Raw genomic sequence first — 23,087 nt, 5'->3', positions numbered from 1 at the left:
TCTGGAAAACAAACCACTACAGCAGCATATTGAGTGCCAGGTGGCCAGCGCGCGCCATTAAGCCCTTTTCACACAGAGCGCGCAAAGCGCAGACCTCCGCCGACGAACCCATTCATTGTGTATGTGCTACCGCCAGCGCGCACCGTTATTGGACAGCGCATGGACACTCACAGAGAAGTGCTGCAAGAATAAAAAAAAGAAAAGAAAGAAAGTCAGATTAAATATTCCTTCCGCAACAATTTTAAGACCTTTGAGTAATGAATTTAAGACCAATGTAAGACATTTCTAATGAATTTAAGACATTTCCAGGCCTTACTTTTAGATACATGAATTTAAGACTTTTTAAGACTTTTCAAGGATCCGCGGATACCCTGTGATGTTTAAATTTGAAAACCTCGATCTGGCTAGCCAGCAGAAGCAGTGTTAATTTCGTTGACAAAAACTATGACGAAAATTTTTCGTCAACAGTCTTTTTCCCATGACGAAAATGAGATGATGATAAGCCTAAAATAGATCTTAATTATAAAAACTAAGACGAAATCTATGTTATATGTTGATGGTGTTTGACAGGCAGGTAAGAGGCTCAGTTATCTTTGAGTGAAACTGTGCTGTAAGTAAACAGCCTGAACTCAAATCAGTTTACTCTAACAAAGATGAATGTTTAGTTTTAATCACCAACTCTGTGAGAGGAAACAAGTTTAAACCTCCAGACTAACATGTTGCAGATTAAGAAAGAATAGTTGGATAAGTCAGAGTTTGCAGTGAACCTGGGTACAAATCCTCGTTATCTCTTTTGAGAGCATAAATAGAGAGATGTTAAGCTTTTCAGATGATGATCAGTAAGTGTGTGCTTGTAAATCACCCCTGAAACCTGTCAAACACTGCTGCAGAAATGACAGTTTGTAAGTGTGCAGAAATTATTTGTAGGTGTAGAACAAAACTGTCTTAATCATTTATTTTTTTACAGCCTGTGACCTTGATTCCAATGTCTGATACATGAATTAGCCTCACTGGATTGGTTTAAAGACAAAAAAACATCTAGAAAACATAATGACCAAAAGTTTACAAAAATCTTTTGCATTTTTTTTCTCAAGACTGCCAAAATTAGCAAAAGCAGGCAGGAGGTAGGTTTAAAGACTGGTAAGTTGATGTCCTCATCCTGATGAGTGACTCGCAGTCATACGCCACCACCATCCAAAATCAACCACAAAAAGCAACACCAACACTTGCAAAATAGACATAATAGCATAAATTTAGCATAAATTCAGCACAGATTTAGTGGAGCTGGCAGAAAGGCAACTAGAAACATCCATGCCTTCATCAGCAAAGTTGGGAAACAAGCTAATGACAACATTCTGACAGCATGATCCAGATATTATTAAAGATATAGGCAATACAATCCAAGATGGCAGCTCATGCGTCTCAGAGATTGTTTGTCTCATTTCTGTGATATTTTAGCATTATCTCAGTCATATACTGGTCTCTATTCCCGTCCATGTATATCTTACCCGGCTGCTCAGTGTACTCAGTGACAATTTCATACCCACTCCATGTGGTCCTCTTTTGTCTAAAAGCACAAGTAACTAATTTGTTTCACAAAAAGAGTACAGAAGTACTGTATTTCTCACTGCATTGCTATTATTGATATCTGGGAATGTGCTGCCCAATCCAGGCCCCAACGGGATTACTAACACCCATAACACTTTAACGATTTTAGACAAATTAGACTTAATATGTATTTGGGCCTGATCAACTGATGCCGATGTCCTTGTTATATCAGAATCTTGGTTAAGTAAATCAGTCTTAGATACTGACATTGCCATTGCAGGATATAATGTGTTTAGAACTAACTGACCAAACAAAGGTGGAGGAGTTGCAATTTACACAAAGAACACGTTCCAGGTGAAAGTGATGGTCTCCACTTCGTTGTATAGGCAATTTGAATTTCTGGCACTGGACCTGGATGTCTCTCCCTCTTTTCACTTGGCTATAGTTGGTTGTTATAGACCACCCTCTGCCACTAATGATGCTTTCTCCCTTAATGAAGCTCATTTGTGGCCTGTCTTTTAACAAGGCTATTGTACTGGGGGATTTCAGTATTAACTGGTTACAACCCATGTCTGATGAGTTAAAATCTTACTGTAATTCTTCAAATCTTTTCCAGATGGTTGAAGCACCAACAAGACCTCACTTTAAACAACCTGACAAATCTTATTTAACTGATTTATTTTAACAAACAGTCCTCACAAATATCTGCTTCGAATTTTTGCAAACAATATCAGTGATCACTGTGTTACTGCCATTGTGTGCGACACAAAATCTAAAAATTATAAAAACTAAACCTTGCATTATTAGGATGCGAGATTTAAAACACTTCAATGTTTAAGGGTTTTTTCATGATCTTTCCTCATTTGATTGGAGCTCATACCAGATGTGGAAATGATTGCTTACGAATTCTTTTCTGATGGTCTTACTGCAATTATTAATAAGCATGCTCCTAACTGGAAATTCAGAGTTAAAGGCAGAAATAATCCCTGGTTTTCATCAGGGCTTTCTGTGTTATTGCATGACCGCAACCTGGCCTGGGCTAAGGCCAGAAAGTCTCATTTGGAGTCAGGTTGGCTGGCTTTTAGGCATTTACGTAATCAATGTACATTCACAATAAAAAAAAAAAGAAGCAAAAGCTGCTTAGTTTGAAAATGAAACAGCGAAAATGTTAAATACTCCAAAGACATTTTGGAACACCATAAATTCTGTTGTATGCAATGGGACCAGGTCTGAGCTTCCACCTAGTATAATAAAGGACTTCAAAATTATTAGTGACAAAACAACAATGCTCAATTGTTTGCTAACCCTTCTTCTGCCTTGTTTGAGGCTGCAAGCCTCACCAACACTAATGCGAATAATGTAATTTATTCTGATCCACTTTGGAGTATTGAGCAACCTTTTCATTTCAAAATGTGTACCTGCACTGAGGGTTGTAAGGCATTGAATATGCTTGATGTTAACAAGTCAGCAGATCCTGATAATCTAGAGCATTACTTTTTAAATCTAGCAGCTGATTTTGTTGTTTCTCCTTTAAAATACCCTCTTAATCTTTCTGTCTTTAAACAAAATTCCTCTTATCTGGAAATCTGCTTTTGTTCTGCCCTTATTAAAAGCTGGTGACCCAACCCAGCAAAACAACTAAAGGCCCATTTCTAAACTCACAGCCCTGGCCAAAATGCTTGAATAATTTTTACAGGTAAGTGATATTTTATCTGTTTATTAATCTGGATTTTGAAAAAAGTATAGCACTACTACTGCTGCTTTAAAAGTTGTCAATGATTTGGTACATTCCTTGGATAGTGGTCCACATTGTGCTGCTGTCCTTGTTGACCTGTCTAAGGCCTTTGACACAGAAGATCATAAAATATTGATAAACAGATTACATCATATTGGTCTATCAGACAAAGCAGTTGGTTAGGCAGAGTGCAATATGTACAAGAGGAGGGCATGTTGTCTGCCCCTCTTACAATTGCCAATGAGGTGCCTCAAGGGTCTGTATTAGGGCCTCTGTTGTTCTGTATGTACTTAATTAGCCTCTGTCATAATGTACCTGATGCATGTGTTCATTTGTATGCTGATGACAATTATTTATTGCTCTGCTGCTACTCAGACTCAGGTCCTCTCCCAGCTTCATCAACATTAATGCTGTTCAAAATTTCAGTTCAATCTGAAGCTTGTCTTGAATGCTGAGAAAACAAAATGCATGTTACTCACAAAAGCCAAGGTAGAGCTTTCAAACATCCACACTATTGTTAAGAGTAGGGTTGGGTACCGAAAGTCGGTGCTTATATGGAAACGGTACCCAGGGATGGGCAGTATTTCTATTACTTGTATTTAAAATACGTATTTCAATTACATTTGAGAATTTTGTCATTTGTATTTGATAAGGCCGATAAAAAGCAAATGTAATTTGTAACAAAATACTTTTGAGTGGAGTAATTTTGTTTTTAAAATACTCAAAATACTTTCTCCACAAATCAAAAAAACAAAAATAATAGGCTACACATTCTTATAATATTGGATGCAGGAATGATATTCCATCCACACAGGAGGCGGTTAACTCCAGAAATACTTGAAAAGTTAGTTGTTCTTAAAGGCAACTAAACTGGCTCCTCAGTGGTTGGGTCTCAAGAACCAAAATAGCCTAACCCTAACCCTACTACCATCCCACTGGCCAACGAAAGAGAGAACTGTATAGGCTACTCACTTGTTGTTAAGTTAGCCTGCCTGTTCACTTTTATATTCATTAACCATTTAGTTTTATTCATTTTTCTGTGCAGAGCTTGATGTTTTTATTCAAATGACTTTTATAGTACACATAGGTCTAATGCTATTCATATGTTATTATCACAGTGTCTGTGAATATTTTATTTGTTGATACAAAAAAGTTTATGGGCTGTTAAGTCTGGTTAATAAATATATATATACATAATCAAGTTGTTGTCTTTTAATGGCTTTGCTTAGTTACACTTAGTTAGTTCTGTGACTGTTCTGCCTTTTTGTGGGGTTCACCAGAGCTTTGTGTATATCCTATAGCCTGAACCTGAATACTCTGCTATACAAAATTGTGAGAAAACAAGCCCAAATTTCCAATAGCTGCGACCAAATTTGCTACTATCACGCCATTAATGGATGAATCATGGTTGTTCTTTCTGGCATAGTTACTTGTGGTCTCTAACTGTAGCATGTAAATTTTGAGCATTTTTGGTCAAGAACGTTTTGAGTTATTCACAAAAAGATTAGTACAGCGCCACCTATGGACGAATCGTGGGCATTCTTTCTGGAAAAGAAAAAGAAAAAAAGTATTTTCTGTATTTAAAAATACAAAATACATGTATTTTATTTTGATACATTTATTTGAAGGGTATTTTGTATTTTGTATCAAAATACATTTTGATGTATTTTTGCCCATCTCTGCCGGTACCTACACAACCGATACCTACCGGACTGAAACAAAACGTACATTACGGTGCCTCCTTTCAGTGCTTTTTTTAATGCTATGTCTCCCTCTATTGGACATTAGACGTAACAGAAACATTCATTCATTCAGTTGTTCGTTCATTTGTTGAGTGTATATTATTATTTAAAGGCACACTAAGCACCGTTGGGTGTTACTTCTGTTTACGTTCAACAATGTTATCAAACACAACAGAGCTAGCTCAAAAGCTGAAGCTGAAACTGAATAGAAACTGCTTCTCTTTGCACTCTGTGTACCATGGTGCATTGAGATTTATTACCAACTGTAAGCCCCTAACTCATCACTGTATCCTGTACGCTCGGGTTGGCTGGCTCTATTTACAATTTGGTGGACTTTTTCATTGCCATTCTCTAGTTTACAAAGCTATTCTTGGCCTACTTCCTGCATACTTATGTATGTACATTAAGCAAAAAATTGAAAATGGCTATGCTTTCCATTTTCAGAACATGTTTTTATTGTCTGTACCAAGGGTCCGTACAGAGTTTGGCAAGCACGGATTTATGTATGCAGCGCCTTATATGTGGAGTTTTCTGCAGAAGGACTTAAAGTTGTACTCAATGGTTCCCCTAAGCCGTTTCAAAGCACTGTTGCAGGATTTCTGTACACAATCTTCTATATGCCGATGTTATGGAGTATCTCAGCTGGTCTTAGTAATCATGTGTAATTGTCCTTTTTTGCGTTTTTATAGTTCACTTCTAGTATACATGAACATACTTTTTTACTTTTCTTTGTAGTAGTCTTATTTTGTGTTTTATATTGCTTGTTTTAGAGCTGTACATTTTTATTTTGTATTTTTGTTCTATGATGTCTGTGCTAGTCAATTGAGCAACAATTTTAATATTCAATTAATTATTTATATAAATATTCACTGTTTTTTCTTTGACATATTTGATTGCTAATATACTGTCTGTCATTTTCCTTCATTATCATGAACATTTTGAGTGAATGCTCGGCGTCTTTGTCTTCCCTTACAGAGTCTCTGTCGTAAATCGACTTTTTATCCAGTTTTTAAGCCCTTATTAATGATATACCCTTTACATCTTGATTGTTTTTATCAACATCTGGATTTTCACCTGGATTTTAAGTTAACAGAGCCTGACCGCTGCCATAAGCCTGCGAGAGAAACTACACCAGCACAAACCTACTGGCGCCTGATCTTCACAGCGGGCCCAGTTTTTTGGGCCTGTATCGGAGGGTTCCGTCAAGGAGAAGCTGCCAGCTGTGATGGATTGTCTCATCCAGTCATTTAACTACCAACAACACCATTTCTGCCGAGTTTTGTTTCTCCTCTTTCCTTCAGGCCCTTGTGACTTCGGAAGTGACAGTCAGCTGATCAATGTCAACAAAGCGCTTCCGTATACTGTTTTTACCTGAAATTAATCCTTCTTTTATGATACTCTCTGCAGATATTGGATGTTTTTAAACAGTATCTTTTAACTAGTTGAGGATTTTATTTACCAGACATCTGGCTTTTATTATCAGAGACAATTATCTGAGAAATGCGCACACAAACCACGCCATCTGTGAATTCTGAGGACTACATATTACTTCAAAAAGCAAATAAAAAGATAACGGACCTGAAGGAGGACATTAACATACATGCATACACACACACACACACACACACATATATATATATGTATGTATATATATATATANCATCGACTATTTAGGAAAATCAGAGAAAAATATCATTTGCATAATAATTTGGAACGCGGTGTACTGATGATGTACCGATGTTATCGTGCATCCCTACATTTCACTACTTTTTTGAGATCTTATTGACCAAATGATGAATTCTGAATCGGGGCTGGGCAATATACTGATATTAAATTAATATTGTGATATGACAGAAGCTTCTCAAATGTGAGCATTTGATGCTTTTCGTCTTTGGTTTTCTGACTGTTGGTTGGACAAAACAAAACATTTTAACAAGGAAATTGTGACGGACATTTTACACTGATTTATTGTATTTTATAAACCAAAAATTCATCAATTGTCAGAAAATGAAAATATCTGTAGTTGCAAAACTAATTTATTTTGTCAACAGACTGATATAACCACTATCTTTTCTGCGCACACAAATAAGGTTATCATAACTGAAAACAATCTACTTTAATGCCAACAATTGGCTGTAACTGTGCAGGAGCAGCTGTCCAGACGTATGGAGGAGCTGCAGGCAGAGAGGTCCAAAACTGAGGCTCATATCCAGTCTCTGAAGAAACGCAGGGCAGATCTCTCTGTAAGTATGAGACTGAAACCCCCCATTACTTAAAACAGCTACTCTACACACATCAGACCACCAGCATGGTAAACTGCAAATAGTTTGATGACATATGTAAAATCTTTTGGTGTGTATTTATGCTCTCCATGTTCCTCCCTGTAGAGGAGCACAGAGCTGATGAAGCAACAGGTTCGAGAGCACTTCCAGAACATGCGGTGTGTCCTGAAGCAGGACGAGCAGGCCGTCCAGGACTCTCTGGAGCTGGACCTGAGACAGACCAGGACCAAACTGGACTACGTTCTGAAGAACTGGGAACAGCACCAGGACCAGGTCACTAAGGGCATCAAAAGCATCCAGAGAGCACTGAGCAACAGCCCCGCAGCAGAGGAAGATGGGAAGGTCTGATTCAAGAGCTGTGCACTAACACTGTTTAAAAATCTAGTAATTGAAGGTATTTTAATCAGTTTTTCTGTTTGTCTCACCTCAAGGGTCAGTCCGAGAATCTGAGGTAAAACACTGCAACAACAGATTTCGAGTTTACAGCTCTATCTCCTGTACAGCCCTACTTAATACATCTCTGTCTCACTGCAATCTCTGTGATCACTCTCACAGTCCTAAGAAGCCAGATGCCTCTGAGATGGAAATTCGACTGAGTGAAGAGAGATTTGAAAGACTCCTAAAAACATTATCGTCCATCTCCAAACAACTGAAAGCTCAGCTGCAGAGGAAGACTCTACTGTTAGGTACTGAGGCTATTTTTTCTCTATTACATAAATCCATTACACAAGCTTTTAAGGCAGCAGGGTGTTGAAGTGAAAAATTGTCAGGAAAATGACCTTATCTAACCGTTTCTTTTTTTAAAAAATGTACTTTTTATTGACATTCAGCGACAAATGTAGTATGTACATCTACTTCAATTATTAGTCAAAGAATATCAGCCTGAATGTCCTTTTTTTAGGACAAAAAGAACACACAAGAGGGAGAAATGGTAAAGGAGGATTTATGCCTCGTACACACTACACAACTTTTCTGCCCGTTCTGAAAGTCACTATGTCAAATTACACTATTGTGGAGTCATAAAATCGTGCCGTGACTTGGCCGACAGACATGACACACTACACGATGATCCACACCAATTATCCCCGGTCGTCTTTCACAACGTGTGTGATGTCATCAGGTTATTCTTGTCCTATTTTTATTACTTTCATTATTATTTGAGTCACAGTGTCTGCTCATGTGCCAGCCGAAATGTTGTTGTAGTCACCAAAAAAGTGCCAGCAGATGGCAGGAGCTACATTTGAAGTACCATAGGTAAACATAAAAGTCACTGATTTCTCCACAAGTTCCTACAAATGTTTCACAGTAAAAGCGTATTTAGAAAATGGAGGGATTCTCTCAGCCGAGGTTATAAGGGGCTTTTAATTTGAAACAAGTTCAGGAAGTGTTGAGTTTGAAATGACAGTGCCATGCATTAACTTTATCAAGGCAACGGGAGCGGATAAAAAGTAAAAATATAAAAACACAGAGGGAATGATAAATAACGGCCCTTTTATGATGTAGTCTGTTTCAAATGAAGCTGGTAGCCTCTGCAGTTGTGGTGAGTAAAAGTCCCGCCATTATTTCTTAATTTTCTTACTTTAAATCATCTGGTGAAAATTCTTGTATTTTTTAATATAGCAATATATATTGCAAAAAATTTTTTTTTTGCAATGTCAGTTTTTTCCAATATCGTGCAGCCCTACATTCTACTGTAGCCTTTAAAATGTCTTTTTACCAAATTGTGTGGCTGCACTTTAACCTGTGTCTTGATCTGTGTCAACACTGGATAATAATAATTAAAAAAAAAAGTTTTATGGCATTCATTCTACCATTATGTGTTTATTTCTTAATATTTTACATAGAGTTTTAGGAGTTGAGACATACAACAATTCATATCCCATCCATTTTTATTTTATGCGCTGGTATCGGATCGTTACTCAGTATCTGCAGATTCAGGGTTCAGGGATCGGCATCAGTATCGGGAAGGAGAAAGTGGTATCGGTACATCTCTAATTTGAACCATATGCCCTTTCAAATAGGTCTAACAGCTGTTTGCTTGATTCTGCTACGCATTTTATGTTAATCACTGACAAAATGTCTCATCTGTAAGTAATGATAGAAATCCTGTGCTTCTAATGAATATGTCTGTCTCTAATCCTTTCAAAACTAAGTAGTATACCTTCCTTCATTATCTTACATAAGGCCGGTAATCCTTTACATGTCCAATCCTTGAATCTAGTATCTAATTTATTTGCAGCAAAATGTGTATCATATGCACACCACTTAAGGATTACTATATCGTCTTCTAATTTGTATTCTGTTATTACCGTTTTCCAAATTTAAAAAGTGAACTTGATCCATGGGTTTTCTATATTTTTTATACGGTACTGCATGTTGCTATCTGCTATAATTGCTTGTATGGGAATGGAGGTCAGGCTCTCTTCAATGCTTTTCCACTTACATCGTATGAGGGATTACACCAGCATATCATAGGCCTTAATTGTGCTGCCCAATAGTAATCCCTGAGAGAAGGAAGGCCCCATCCCCCTTTTCTTTTAGCCAATTGTAAAGTTTTATATCAAATTCGAGGCCTTTTACCTTGCCATATGTATCTGGACAAAATTTTGTCCCAATCATTCAATTGTTTTTGGCTTATTTCAATTGGCAAGGTTTGAAATAAATATAATAATTTGGGTAGTATATTAATTTTGATAGAATCTATTCTTGAGTAAAAACTTAGATATGGGATTAGGTTCCATCTCGCTACATCCTCTTTAATTTTCCTTTGTATTGGTGAGTAATTGCATTCTAATAGTTCTGTGATATCCTTAGGTATCATAACTCCCAAATATTTAAGATACTCAGTTTGCCACGCTAGATGGTACTTACTCTTGATTTCTTCTGGTGGGCTGTAATTGTATTTAAGCAGTTGTGTTTTACTTAAATTAATTTTGTAGCCTGATAATTGACCATAATATTCAAACGATTGCATTAGTCTAGGTAGAGAGTTTGTTAGTTGACGCCGGAAGATCAAAATATCGTCTGCATTGCAGGTTAAATTATGCTCCTTCCCATGAATATTAATGCCTTTTATTTCTTTGTTTTGTCTTATATATTGAGCAAATGGGCTCAAATATAATGCAAATAACAGTGGTGAACACGCACAACCCTGCCTTGTTCCTCTCTCCAAAGTAAAACGTGTTTGATAAGCAGCCATTAACTTAGATTCTCACAGTGGGTTTATTATATAATGCCTGTATTGTTTTAATTATTTTTTCATGTAGGCTAAATCTATGTAGAACCCGATAAAGAAAGCTCCAATTCACTGAATCGAATGCGCTCTCCGCATCAATACTAATTACCATTGCTGCTATTTTATTCTTTTGAATATGATTAATAATTTGTAATGTCTGTCGTATATTATCTTGTGTTTGGCGCTTTCGGAAAAAACCTGTCTGGTCATTATGTATCAAATTAGGTAAAAACGTTTCTAATTGTCTAGCCATGATAGAAGTGAACAGCCTACAATCTGGACTGATATTGGTCTATATGACCCACATTCCAATTCATCTTCATTTTCTTTTGGAATGGCAGACATTATTGCTTCTTTCCAACTAGGTGGTGTTTGTGCCTTCTTTAGGACCCAATTCAGTGTAGGAAGCATCACTGGTATTAGCTCTTCTTTCAGCTCCTTATACCATTCTGCCATATAGACGGGTTTCTTGTGTACAAACAATACTAGGTGCGCGCGCATCCAGGGGGCAAAAGACTACTTCAGAGTGAATTGATATCAATGTAGATGCCGTATTGTTTGTAAGTTCTTGCTGAAATGTCCATAAATTTTTAATCTATTTGCTATTTTACGAGCTCAGCCATAATGAGCACCAATAGCACAAGCATTAACGTTAATTCAGAGTTAAAGAAAATCGTACACTACATGTAACATTAGCTGTTTGAAGACACTTTCCCGCCTGATTTTCAGCCTGAACCAAGAAACCTAAACCAGCCATGCACCTGTTAGTACTTAACAACAAAAGCTAAACTTAACGTTACAACAGAGAGCCAACGTTAAACTTTACAAATGTTGAAGTAGAAAACAGACAAATTTGTTGGCAAGTTAGTTAGGCTATGACCTAATGAATCAAACTAATATTGTCTCATTAACTATGGTAAAATCACACGCTTACTCATTATCCAGCTCATGTTGGCAAACACAAACATACCAGACACGAAGTGGGCGCTGCACAGACTCTAACATACCAGACACGAAGTGGGCGCTGCACAGACTCTCACCGCCTTTAGGACCTTCGGGACACCAATCCGCCCTTTTAATGGCCTGGAGCCATAATCATCATCTTCTTTTGGCAAACGGATGAGATCCCCTGGGGATATTATACAATTTCCATCCATCCTTTTGCCGGTTTGTGCAGTTAACAGCACAACAACTCCTTGTCATTTTCTTTTGCTGCTTGACTCTGCTTGTAAACAATGAGAAATGTCCCGCTTTCTGCCCCCAGGCTGCGCGCGCATATCCGCGATGACGTTGCACAGAAACCCGTCTATAGCCCTCTGATCCTGGTGATTTATTTAATTTGAGTTTATTTATTGCTATTTTTAATTCCTTTTCTGTAATGTCCTCAATCATTATTTTATTCTGTTCTTCATTTAACACTGGTAACTCCAAAGAGTCCAAAAAACTGTCTATTTCAGCTATGCTGTCCCCCACCTTTTTAGAATACAGAGTCTTATAAAATGTTTCAAAGGCTCCCTGAATTTCGTTTAGTTTACTTTCTATTATTTTTGTAACTGGATCTTTAATTTTATGGACTGTGTTCTGTGCTATTTTCTTTTTCAGTTTCCAGGCCAGAACTTTTATTGATTTAGATCCACCTTCATACTGTAATACCTTTGTTTAAGAAACATTCGATTTTTCTTAATTTCGTGTGTAATGAAATCGTTAATTTCATTTCTTGTTTTCATGATTTCCTCCAATATACCCTGTGCTGTTTTTATTTTATGTTTTTTCTCTAATTCTTTTCATTTGTTTTGTAATTCTTCTAATTTCTTATTTTTCATGTAAGAGGATATTGCTATAATTTTCCTTCTCAGTACAGCCTTTAGGGCATCCTACAAAATGGGAGGGGACACATCACCATTGTCATTAATTTCCAAGTAGAAGTGGATCTTTCTTTTAATCTGTTCTTTAAAGTGAGGATCATTAAGTAGACTCGAATTTAGTTTCCAATTATTTGATTTTGGTTGTAGGTTTAGATCAACAGACAGGTAATACAGGTGCGTGGTCACTTAAATCTATTGTCCCAAATTCACAAGTGTTTATTTTGTCTTTGACTTTTCCATTATTCCATATTCTTGTGTATAATGAGTGGGGTGAGGAGTAATGAGTATAATCCCTTTAATTAAGTCTCTCCATATATCGATTAACTCTTTATGACCTACCATAGAACAAGTCCGCCAGAGCATATCTTTACAATTTTACCTGCTGTAGGGCCATTTTTTGGAGTATTTTAACATGCTATACATCAATACAACCCTTAAATCCCAAATTTTAATATGTGTGGACATATGTCCATACTAATGAAAGAAATTGCTAAAAAAGTGCAATAAACCACTAAAAAAATGAAAATCGTTTTTGTTTTTACGCATATTTTTCTACATACAGAAATATCATGGCTGTATCCCTCAGAATTGTAAATGTAAAAAAGTTGCACAAAATCCTTTCAAACCACAGAAAATTTATTTTGAGTGTTTTCATAACTTAATTTTTGAGATACACTCATTTTAATAAAAAGTGACAAAAACGAAAGTTAAATGCACATTGTGCACAATTAGCAAAAATACAACATGTACATCAAAATAAACGATTTACAATAGAACAACCAAAGTTCAAAGTCAAACATTACTTTTCAATAGCACCAGGGGAGCTGTGATAGGTCTTGTGACAGTTCCTGTCCACGATTTTATTGGTGTTGGCACACAGTGTTTTGATGGCAGCCCGGTTAAAGTACATCCTGAACAGCTCAGATGGAGAGGGATTGTCCACATACTGTGATAGAGGTGGCTGCACACCTGGCCTCCTTTTGGGCAGAAAATGTGGTAGGGCATGTGGCAAGATGTCAGGCTCCTTTTCGGTTCTCCAGCCAGCTGCATCACCAGGGAGTGTCTCTGACCTGGAGCCTCTGTTTACTGGAGACCAACTCCTTCCTCCCCCTCTGCCTCTGGGGTGCAGGGCGAGGAGACCCCCACTTCCTCCTCCTCATCATCGTCGTCAACTCTGCATACAGATGTTATACAGTGTGTTAGATGTGTTCAACATGAGAGTAATACAATAATGGTGCGTATTTAGTGCAAAATGCTCTTTCAGTTGTGTTACATATATATTTTCTTTACTTTACTCTAACTCAAAAACAAACAATATTTCATACATACACGTCATAGGAGGGATCTCTCCCTTGGATGAGGTCAGCGTCATCGCCACTGTCAGCAGAATCCGGACCAGATGAGTGGACTGAATCTTCATCCGACGCTGTAATTAGCTCGAAAGCGTCGCACCGGGAGAAAAGCCGTTTCGCGCGTCCGGGTTGTTGCGGTTAATACATACAAAACAAAACGAGAGCGAGAGCGTGACTGCAAGCTGAGAGAAATATTTACCGCGGAAGAAAGAGAGGAATTTCCCGGGAAATGACGTCACTCCTTGTTGCCGCGGGTAGTGTCGCGAGAAAGACACGCAAGAAAATAACATGACAGTTCATGCTCATAACGTGATGACGTTTAGTCCAATATAGGAAGTGCTGTGAATACCCGCGATCAGGATCATAATGTTTTTGTTCTTAGCGCTTTTTCTGTTTTTCTACAAACCTGTCAGTGCAAGGAAACAGCACTCTGGGACATGATGAATGCATGGTAAGTTAGAGTAACTCCTCCGGTTTTAAATGCAAAAAGAATTATTGCTCTATCTTATTTGGTTGCAATTCTACCGGCATTTAAAAATCAATATGCAAATGGAATCGCGGGCACTCCCGCTGGTATTAAAAGGTTAAGCCATCCTCTTCAAATAGTGTATTAATTTTCTTACTTAGTGACTTTGTATCCTGTATTTTTCCATTAGGAGGTGTCTAGTTTTGGCTGTAAGTGTATATTTAGTTATCCCCCACAGATTAGAAGGCCTACTATCTGTGATAAAATCATATCAACAATTTTCTTGAAGAAATGGATGTCACTTCCAGGTGGCGCATACACATTTAACAACATAGTTGGGTTCCCCTCAATGTTTCCCCTTACTAAGATAAATTGTCCCTCCTTATCACTTATCTCAGATATTTATTCAAAGTGTTGTTTGCCTGATAGAAGGATAGCAACTCCGCTCCTTCGTCCAGATTTATAAGATGAGGAAAAAACATTTGTGAAACCCATTCTTTTTCATTTCCATGTTCCTTACAATCTATGTGGGTTTCCAGTAGGTACACTATTTGTGCTTGTTCTTTCCTCATTTTGGTTAGAATCTTATTGTGTTTAATTGGATTCAACAGACCATTTACATTATCAGAAATGACTCTTACCTTTCCACTAGCCATACCCTGACTGTTTGAATGTTTTTGAAATAGCAAAACCAAGTGCAATCAATACACTCCCTGAAAATACATAAACTAACATTACATAAACATTAGAGCTGTATAGAACGACAGCTGCAGAAAGAACTCTTAGTTGTACTTGAACAAAGAAAAAACAGAAAACAAATATATTGACTTCCAACTGTGTGGTCTCTGATATGACCCTAAATAAGCCCAGATGAAAGGGGGGCTTTGAGGGGGGGGGCTCTCTCACCTGTTGGTGGGAAAGGGCCTTCCTTTGCCATCCGGCCAATGTCCATTCTTTTAGTAGCATAGGTAAAACACCCGACTGTTTTCATTGTCTCTATTGCCACACACAGTTCCTCTTCAGGCTCTTAGTGTCCTGCAGTCATTTCTGCTCTTGGCGTCTGAATGCTTGGAGTCTTTCCTTGTAGTCCCGGGTAGGGATACTGCGATCCAACTTTTTCACTTTCGATCCGATACCAATACCACAGCCCTAGTACCGATCCGATACCGATACTAATCCGATGCCAGCGCATATTTCTATTTCTCTGTTCTGACCAATAGGTTCACTTTTTTAGTACTTATTTTGTAATGTGGAATAACAGAAAAGGCTTGATCAAGTGCTACTCAAAATGAGAATAACATACTTCCCGAGATGAATAGTCTACAACAGTAGGTTATTATGACAAAACTTGAGCCATTTATTAGATATTTAAATTTTTACACGTTTATACGTTTAATACACGTTTTGCATTCGGCCGTTCCGTCTTTTTCGCTTTTCAGAAGGAAGTACTGCCACACCTCTGACACTTTTTTCAACTATCCACGCTGTTTTTCACCCGGTCGTTGTTATCATGTGACCTCCCCCTCCCGCTCTCCTCTTTTCTTCGTGCGTTACAAAAGCTGGAGCGGATTTGTGGAATGGAGTGCTAGCATCGCAGTGCTAGTATCGCACTTTTCCCATGCTGTGCGATCCGATCTGATCCACGTTTTTTGGCTGGATCGCAGCATATTTTCGATCCGCGATCCGGATCGCAGCATTCCTAGTCCCGGGTCCGATCCTTATTCACCTGGCCCCTCGTTTTTCTCTCTGTGCGCCACATTAAGCGTCGGGTCTGCTCCAAAGAAGTCTCCGGGCGTTTGACGACCACCACCGGGAATCCCCTCTTTGCCATGTCGTCAGTCGCCTCCTCCACCAATCCATATAGGACAGTTCCCTCCGGGTAAAAGACCTTTGCTGGAAACGGAGTTTGGAACCAGATTTTTTTCTCTTTTAGCACAGATTGCACCTCAGCATATTCCCTCCGCAGCTTTACAACCTCAGGTGCATAATCATGATCGAGGTTAATCCTGTTTCCAAGATACTCAAACCCACGTTTCTGCCATGCTTGTTTCAATATTTCTTCTTTCGTTCTGTAGCTGGCCATTTTGGCAACAATGGGCCATGGCGCCACATTTGGATGGTGCTTTGACACTAGCGCGCAATGCGCTCTTTCCACTTGTAGCTCAGCGGAGTCGGGCAACTCCAGTTTATCCCTTAATAAAAGTTCCACAAAAGCGATCATTGACGGGGCGTCATCTTCCGATCCCTCTTTGACGCCATGTATTCTAATATTTTCTCTTCTGGACCGTCCCTCCAGGTCCGTCAGCTTGGCATTCATTTCGATATGCAGTTTGAGCATCTCCGTTACTGCTATCTCATTAGCTTGTATTCGGGTTTCAGCATCCATAATCCTTTCTTCTGCCTCTTCCACTCTCTTGTTTGTTTTATTTATTTCCTCTTTGATTACCTTCAGCTGCACACAATTATCTTTCCTGAATTCTCTTAGTTTTCTAAGTATAAGGTCCAGGCTCACATTGCTAGCTTGTTCCCTTCGTCTGTTGGCATGTCATTATCCTGTATGGCGCTGCTCGACTCCGTCTTCCTCGTGTAACTTGCACTGCATCAATTTCTGTTTTTTCCTCTTGGCATCTTGAAGCCCTCACTCTTATTTCTTATACTTGCAAAAGTCTTTACAAATTTGTGTCTTTACGAGCTGTTTTTAACTGGAATGTCAGGGCACGTTCTCCTATGCTACCATTTTCTAGCTTGCCAAACTGGAAGTCCCTTCTCTAACTGTTTGAAACCTTTTTCTCTCTGTATGTAAGGAAGGGTTTTAACCATTATTTCAAATCTTATCATATCTTCATGCCAGCAACTTTGATTCATTTATATTTTGCTGTAACGTATAAAAACACACTCAATTTGTAAAGAGGATTGTACACAGTGTGTCCTCATTAACATAATTATTTCTGTCTATGAATAACTTACATCAAAACCTGCAGCAACCTCTGGGGCTGACCAACAAAGCTAGCACGCAGTTACCAAAATCTGCAGTCAATCGAGTCAATCCCCATAGACCCCCATGTTAAAAACTTAACAGCAGAAATAAACATGTTTACAGTCTAGTACAAACATCGGTTTTGGAAACTATAGCTAATTTCAACATTCATGACAACTGTACGGGGGCTAAATTTTTATGTAACTCACCAGTTTCCATTTTACTGAAGCTTAAAGTTACACATAATTAAGAGCAGGGACGCTTTGAGTGACAGGCTGTCTGCCGATAGTGTCCTCAGCTTGTCAGTAAGAGCCACCCCTCTTCCACAGCTCCATCCTCCCGCCCAAATATGGTCAATTCTAGCTCCAAAAAACAAGATGGCGACAGCCAAAATGCTAAACTCAAGGCTTTAAAATGGGAGTCCACAAACCAGTGGGTGATGTCACAACAGCTACGTCCTTCTTCTGCCCTAGATCCACTTAAATCTATGGCCCTGTGTGTGTGTGTGTGTGTGCATTCTCACTTGAGTTGGATTATACATGCATGTATACAGGGGGAACTCCCTGCAGCTCAACAGCAAATATTTCAGCATGCGATATATACTGAACAAAAATATAAACGCAACACTTTTGTTTTTGCTCCCATTTTTCATGAGCTGAACTCAAAGATCTAAAACATTTTCTATACACACAAAAGACCATTTCCCTCAAATGATGTTCACAAATCTGTCTAAATCTGTGTTAGTGAGCACTTCTCCTTTGCCGAGATAATCCATCCCACCTCACAGGTGTGGCATATCAAGATGCTGATTAGACAGCATGATTATTGCACAGGTGTGCCTTAGGCTGGCCACAATAAAAGGCCACTCTAAAATGTTCAGTTTTATCACACAGCACAATGCCACAGATGTTGTAAGTTTTGAGGGAGCGTGCAATTGGCATGCTGACTGCAGCAATGTCCACCAGAGCTGTTGCCCGTGAATTGAATGTTCATTTCTCTACCATAAGCCGTCTCCAAAGGCGTTTCAGACAATTTGGCAGTACATTCAACCGGCCTCACAACCGCAGACCACGTGTAACCACACCAGCCCAGGACCTCCACATCCAGCATGTTCACCTCCAAGATCATCTGAGACCAGCCACTCGGACAGCTGCTTCAACAATCGGTTTGCATAACCAAAGAATTTCTGCACAAACTGTCAGAAACCGTCTCAGAGAAGCTCATCTGCATGCTCGTCGTCCTCATCGGGGTCTCGACCTGACTGCAGTTCGTCGTTGTAACCGACTCAAGTGGGCAAATGCTCACATTCGATGGCATCTGGCACGTTGGAGAAGTGTTCTCTTCACGGATGAATCCCGGTTTTCACTGTTCAGGGCAGATGGCAGACAGCGTGTGTGGCGTCGTGTGGGTGAGCGATTTGCTGATGTCAACGTTGTGGATCGAGTGGCCCATGGTGGTGGTGGGGTTATGGTATGGGCAGGCGTATGTTATGGACAACGAACACAGGTGCATTTTATTGATGGCATTTTGAATGCACAGAGATACTGTGACGAGATCCTGAGGTCCATTGTTGTGCCATTCATCCACGACCATCACCTCATGTTGCAGCATGATAATGCACGGCCCCATGTTGCAAGGATCTGTACACAATTCCTGGAAGCTGAAAACATCCCAGTTCTTGCATGGCCAGCATACTCACCGGACATGTCACCCATTTTGTTTGATTTATTATCAAAACACACCGCTATTATTCGGCCTTGCTTTTCACTTATTCCACCGAATACCGAATGTGTGTTTTTTTGCAATATTCGGCCGAATATATTCGATTACCCAATATTCGGTGCATTCCTACAAAAAAAGAATGGAAAATGTTATCAAAATGTCTCCAAACGAGCTTCTTCCCCAAGGACCACACAGCAGATAATATTGCTGACGCACTACAAGAGGCCATGCATGAATGGCAACTGGATCCAAGTAAAATGTCAGCAGTAACTACTGACAACAGTGCCAACATCGTAGCTGCGATAAGGAAATTGGACTGGCCGTGGCTAAATTGTTTCGGCAACAACCTCAACCTAGCCGTGACCAACGCACTCAAGGATGAAAAACAACGAACGGAAAGAGCCATGGGGGTCTGCCACAGCGTCCTCGGACAATGTTCACACAGTTGGCAGAGAAAAAGAGACTTAAAAATGGCACAGCAAGAGCTCCAGCTACCTCAGTAGTCTCTAATCACGGTAATGTTAACTACTAGGTTCATAAGCATCAATAAACAGCAGTAGACCTACAGAGAAATATAAATATAAAATAAATAAAAAGTGTGAAATAAATATAAAGTAAGCATCATACAGTGTACATATAAAGTGTGCATCATACATAACAGTGTGAATAGGCTATACAACAAGGCTGGCTGATGTGTGCATAATTTTCATTAAACAAACAATTATGTTAATACCAATCCGACCTAATATGGGCTTATTACTAATTTTTTTTTATTATTTTATCATCCAACAGGAGTGTGCAACTCGCTGGGGCTCCAAACAAAAAATGATTCAGCGAATCCTGGAGCAGGCACCAGCAATCAGGCGTGTTTAAAGTAATGACCGGCACGTCTGTGCCAAGCTAAGTTGGCAAGATTTTGATGTATTGGAGTCGATCAACAGAGCCCTCAAGCCAGTCAGTGAATTTACTGACATTCTTTAAGCAGAAAATTATGTCACCTCATCATCTGTTCTCCCAATGCTGAATCACATCAAGGAGATTTTGGTTGAGAATAAGGATGACACAAACCTCACCAAGAATCAAAAAACTACCATCGGGACGCAACTTGAGGAGAAATATGATAACGATTCCATCCGAGATTTGTTACACATTGCCACATTCATGGATCCACGTTACTGTGCGTCAAACTTTCCTGCAGAGGTGGATATCAGTATCAGCGAAGTGGAGCGACAGGCAGTTTTTCTGGCGGCGCTTCACCAAGCTGCGGGAGAGGGTGCAGGGGATGAGGGGGAGGGGGTGAAGCAGCCGCTCCACAACTTCTCAAAAAAAAGAAGAAGCTGAGTTTGGGAAGTCTCCTCGGAGTCAAGGCGCAAGGCCCTGTGAAAACCACAGAGGAGAGAGTTGCAGCGGAGGTGGAAAACTACAAACGTGAGGAAACATGATCCATTGGAGTGGTGGAGAATTCATGAGACTCGCTTTCCCTTGCTCAGTAACGTAGCGCGCAAGTATTTGTGTATTTGCGCTACAAGCACTCCATCAGAGAGTATTTAGTGCAGCAGGTCATGTTGTTACTCCTCAAAGGACTCTTCTAAAACCAGGAAAAGTGGACATGCTGGTGTTCTTAGCCAGGAATTTGTATGTCCCTGACCCACACTGTCTATCATACAGAAGAAGATGCCTAATCTCATGCAGGATTAAAATGCCATGTATATTTGCAAATGTTTGCACGTTGTGCAGTGAGTATTATTTTTCTATAGCTATTTGTTTATTTAGGCCATCTGGCCATGTGTCTTTTTATTTCAATTTAAACAGCTTGTGGGTTGAAAGCTGTAAACCAAAGCACTTCTCAGATAGGCCTACATTTTTTAATTTCGATTGATATTTGATGTTTACAGTTAATTAAGCCTACATTTCCATATTGTTTGCACTGTTTGAGTAGGCTAACTGTATGCCTTTGTTTTTGTATTTTATTATGTTATTTAATATTTGATATACAAAATGTTAATATTTTTGCACCGAGTTTCTGAAGTTGCACTAGACTGAACAAAGTCTGTTTTTTATACATGCCTTTTGCAGCATTATTTATTTTATTTCCTGAGGCCTTATTATAGGTTTTGCGTTAGACCAACGTCTATTTTTATTTATACCTTTAGTATTTTATTTACAGAGGCCCATGTTTACAGGGATGACATTTTGATATTTTTTTGCTCTTTGTAAAACGGTCTTTCAAGTTGTTTCAAGTATTCGGTGTTCTGAAGAAGACAAGTGAAGCTGAATGGTTGTTTTGTTTTGATAAATAAAAACACGATTGTGTCATTCAGTTGGTTGCCCTGTTGACTTCTTGTCCTTCTGCTTCTTCTTCTTATTTAACCTTGTGTGTATTGGCAGTTAACACAGCATTACCGCCACCTAGTAGACTGGAGGCGCATTACCGCTGTAATGGGCTTTAATCGGGAGAAAAAGCTCAAATGCGACCCCTAGTGGTAAAATTAGGTATATAATTAGATATATCGATTCGGTTTGATATTTGGCTTTAAATCAAATTGTTTATAAAATTTTCAAACCAGCACAAACCTAACGTGTACATCATGTACATCCCATAGGCTTCTCTAACATGCACCTAATCACCTTAATTGTAGTCTGAGTGGGCGGAAGTTTGCTGCATAGATCAGCCTCTCATTGGGCGGAACGAGCCACCCGCTGAAGTCCCGCCCTACCACCTCCGGTTGCAGTTTTCAACACGTCCTTTACTAACTTTTGCTGTGTTTGATCTTGCGGGGATGTAGCCATTTTTCTGCCATGGTTCGCGTCCTGTAGGCGATATTTTTGTGGGCGTGTTACACCAAAACCTGTTCCCCCCGGCAATATTTTTGCAAGCGCACCGTTGCTGTGGCACCGCCCAGAACGAATGTGATTGGTTGAAAGAAATACAAGCAGCCGGGGCGTTTTTTTCCTCCAATCTTAAAGTGAGAGTCGGCCCAGCCAGGCCTTTCTTTTCTTGAGAAAGGTCTGGTGAGCGAGATTACTTTGATTGTACATAGGTTTAGAGTATCTTCTAGTGTCTTGTCTTTTAGTTATACTGCTTGGTTTTATCTTTATTTTTACTTGTACATATTGTTTTTACTGTATTATCATTATTCCAATTTAACTTTCTTTTAGAAAGTCATTATACTAGGTGAGAGGGAAACAGCATTTTGATTCTCTGTATGTCCTGCACATATAGCAATTGACAATAAAAACCTTTTGAACTTTTGAACTTAACTCATAACATTAAAGTAAGGTTAATAATGTAACTTAGATTACAAAATCTTCAGTTTTACTCAAATTAGTTGATGCAAAAATGAATACACCCCACAACAAAAACTACTACATCTAGTACATCCAGCACTTGAATAGGCTGTAGCACAACACAGCAGCATGTCAAGTGCAAAGTCAAGCAAAATAAAGACATAATTTTTTGGGAAAAAAAATGTTCTCTTTACGCACAAAACACGTACCGAAACCGGACTGAAACCGTGGCCCAAAAACCGAGGTACGGACCGTACCTGGGCTACCTGTACCGTTGCACCCCTAGTAGTAGGGTTGGGTACCGAAACTCGGTACTTTTTGTACTTGGTACCGATTCACGTCGGTACTACTGAGTACCGATTCACTTAAAATGAAACGGTGCCAAATTTCGGTACCTGAGGTGGAGGCGGAGCGAGAGCTCATGACTCGCACCTCAGACTCAGCAACAATGACGACAAAAACAATGTGTAGACAAAAGTTAACGTGCAGCACTGTTCCTAAATGTTCTCAATAAAATGTTGAAACTGAGAAGTTTAGACTATGGGCCCGAACGACGCATAGTGCGTCCAAGTTCACACCCGTTCTTCTCTGTGGATTTTCTCTGCGACTGTGCGTCATAGCGAGGAGCCATGCATATCAGCGGAAACAGCAGAATTGTAGCTTTCCGACAAGGCCAAGCACTTGTCGGTAATCCAATGTCTTCACAGCGAAAAATTACAATAAAATGATGTATAACAGAGCTTTCATACAGCTTTGCACACACATTACTCTTGGATGGATTACTCGCGAACGCAGGCTCGCACAGAAATGCCACGCATATCACATGAAAGCGCAGGACCACACACATCATTGTGCTGTCATCCCATCACGCTATA

General features: G+C 39.3%; 2 protein-coding genes across 4 annotated transcripts in view; one reads left to right on the top strand and one right to left on the bottom strand.

The window, feature by feature from the left end:
• Positions 1-23,087, bottom strand: part of zcchc4 (zinc finger, CCHC domain containing 4) — a 62,138-nt gene that overhangs the window by 29,272 nt on the left and 9,779 nt on the right. The window lies entirely within an intron of this gene.
• Positions 1-23,087, top strand: part of si:dkey-219e21.4 (nuclear factor 7, ovary) — a 33,625-nt gene that overhangs the window by 3,590 nt on the left and 6,948 nt on the right. Inside the window, exons 4-8 of one of the 2 annotated variants that reach the window (XM_050066968.1) lie at positions 7,173-7,268; positions 7,413-7,649; positions 7,739-7,758; positions 7,863-7,993; positions 19,717-23,058. In XM_050066968.1, the coding sequence (XP_049922925.1) occupies positions 7,173-7,268; positions 7,413-7,649; positions 7,739-7,758; positions 7,863-7,993; positions 19,717-19,802 (570 nt within the window). In that variant the 3' untranslated portion in view covers positions 19,803-23,058. Of the gene's footprint in view, positions 1-7,172; positions 7,269-7,412; positions 7,650-7,738; positions 7,759-7,862; positions 7,994-19,716; positions 23,059-23,087 lie in introns of those variants that run through there. The other variant, XM_050066967.1, reaches the window with a different exon arrangement.

This window comes from Epinephelus moara, chromosome 17, assembly GCF_006386435.1.
Source record: "Epinephelus moara isolate mb chromosome 17, YSFRI_EMoa_1.0, whole genome shotgun sequence".
Classification (NCBI taxonomy): domain Eukaryota; kingdom Metazoa; phylum Chordata; class Actinopteri; order Perciformes; family Serranidae; genus Epinephelus; species Epinephelus moara.
This window is presented reverse-complemented; position numbering and strand designations above follow the sequence as displayed.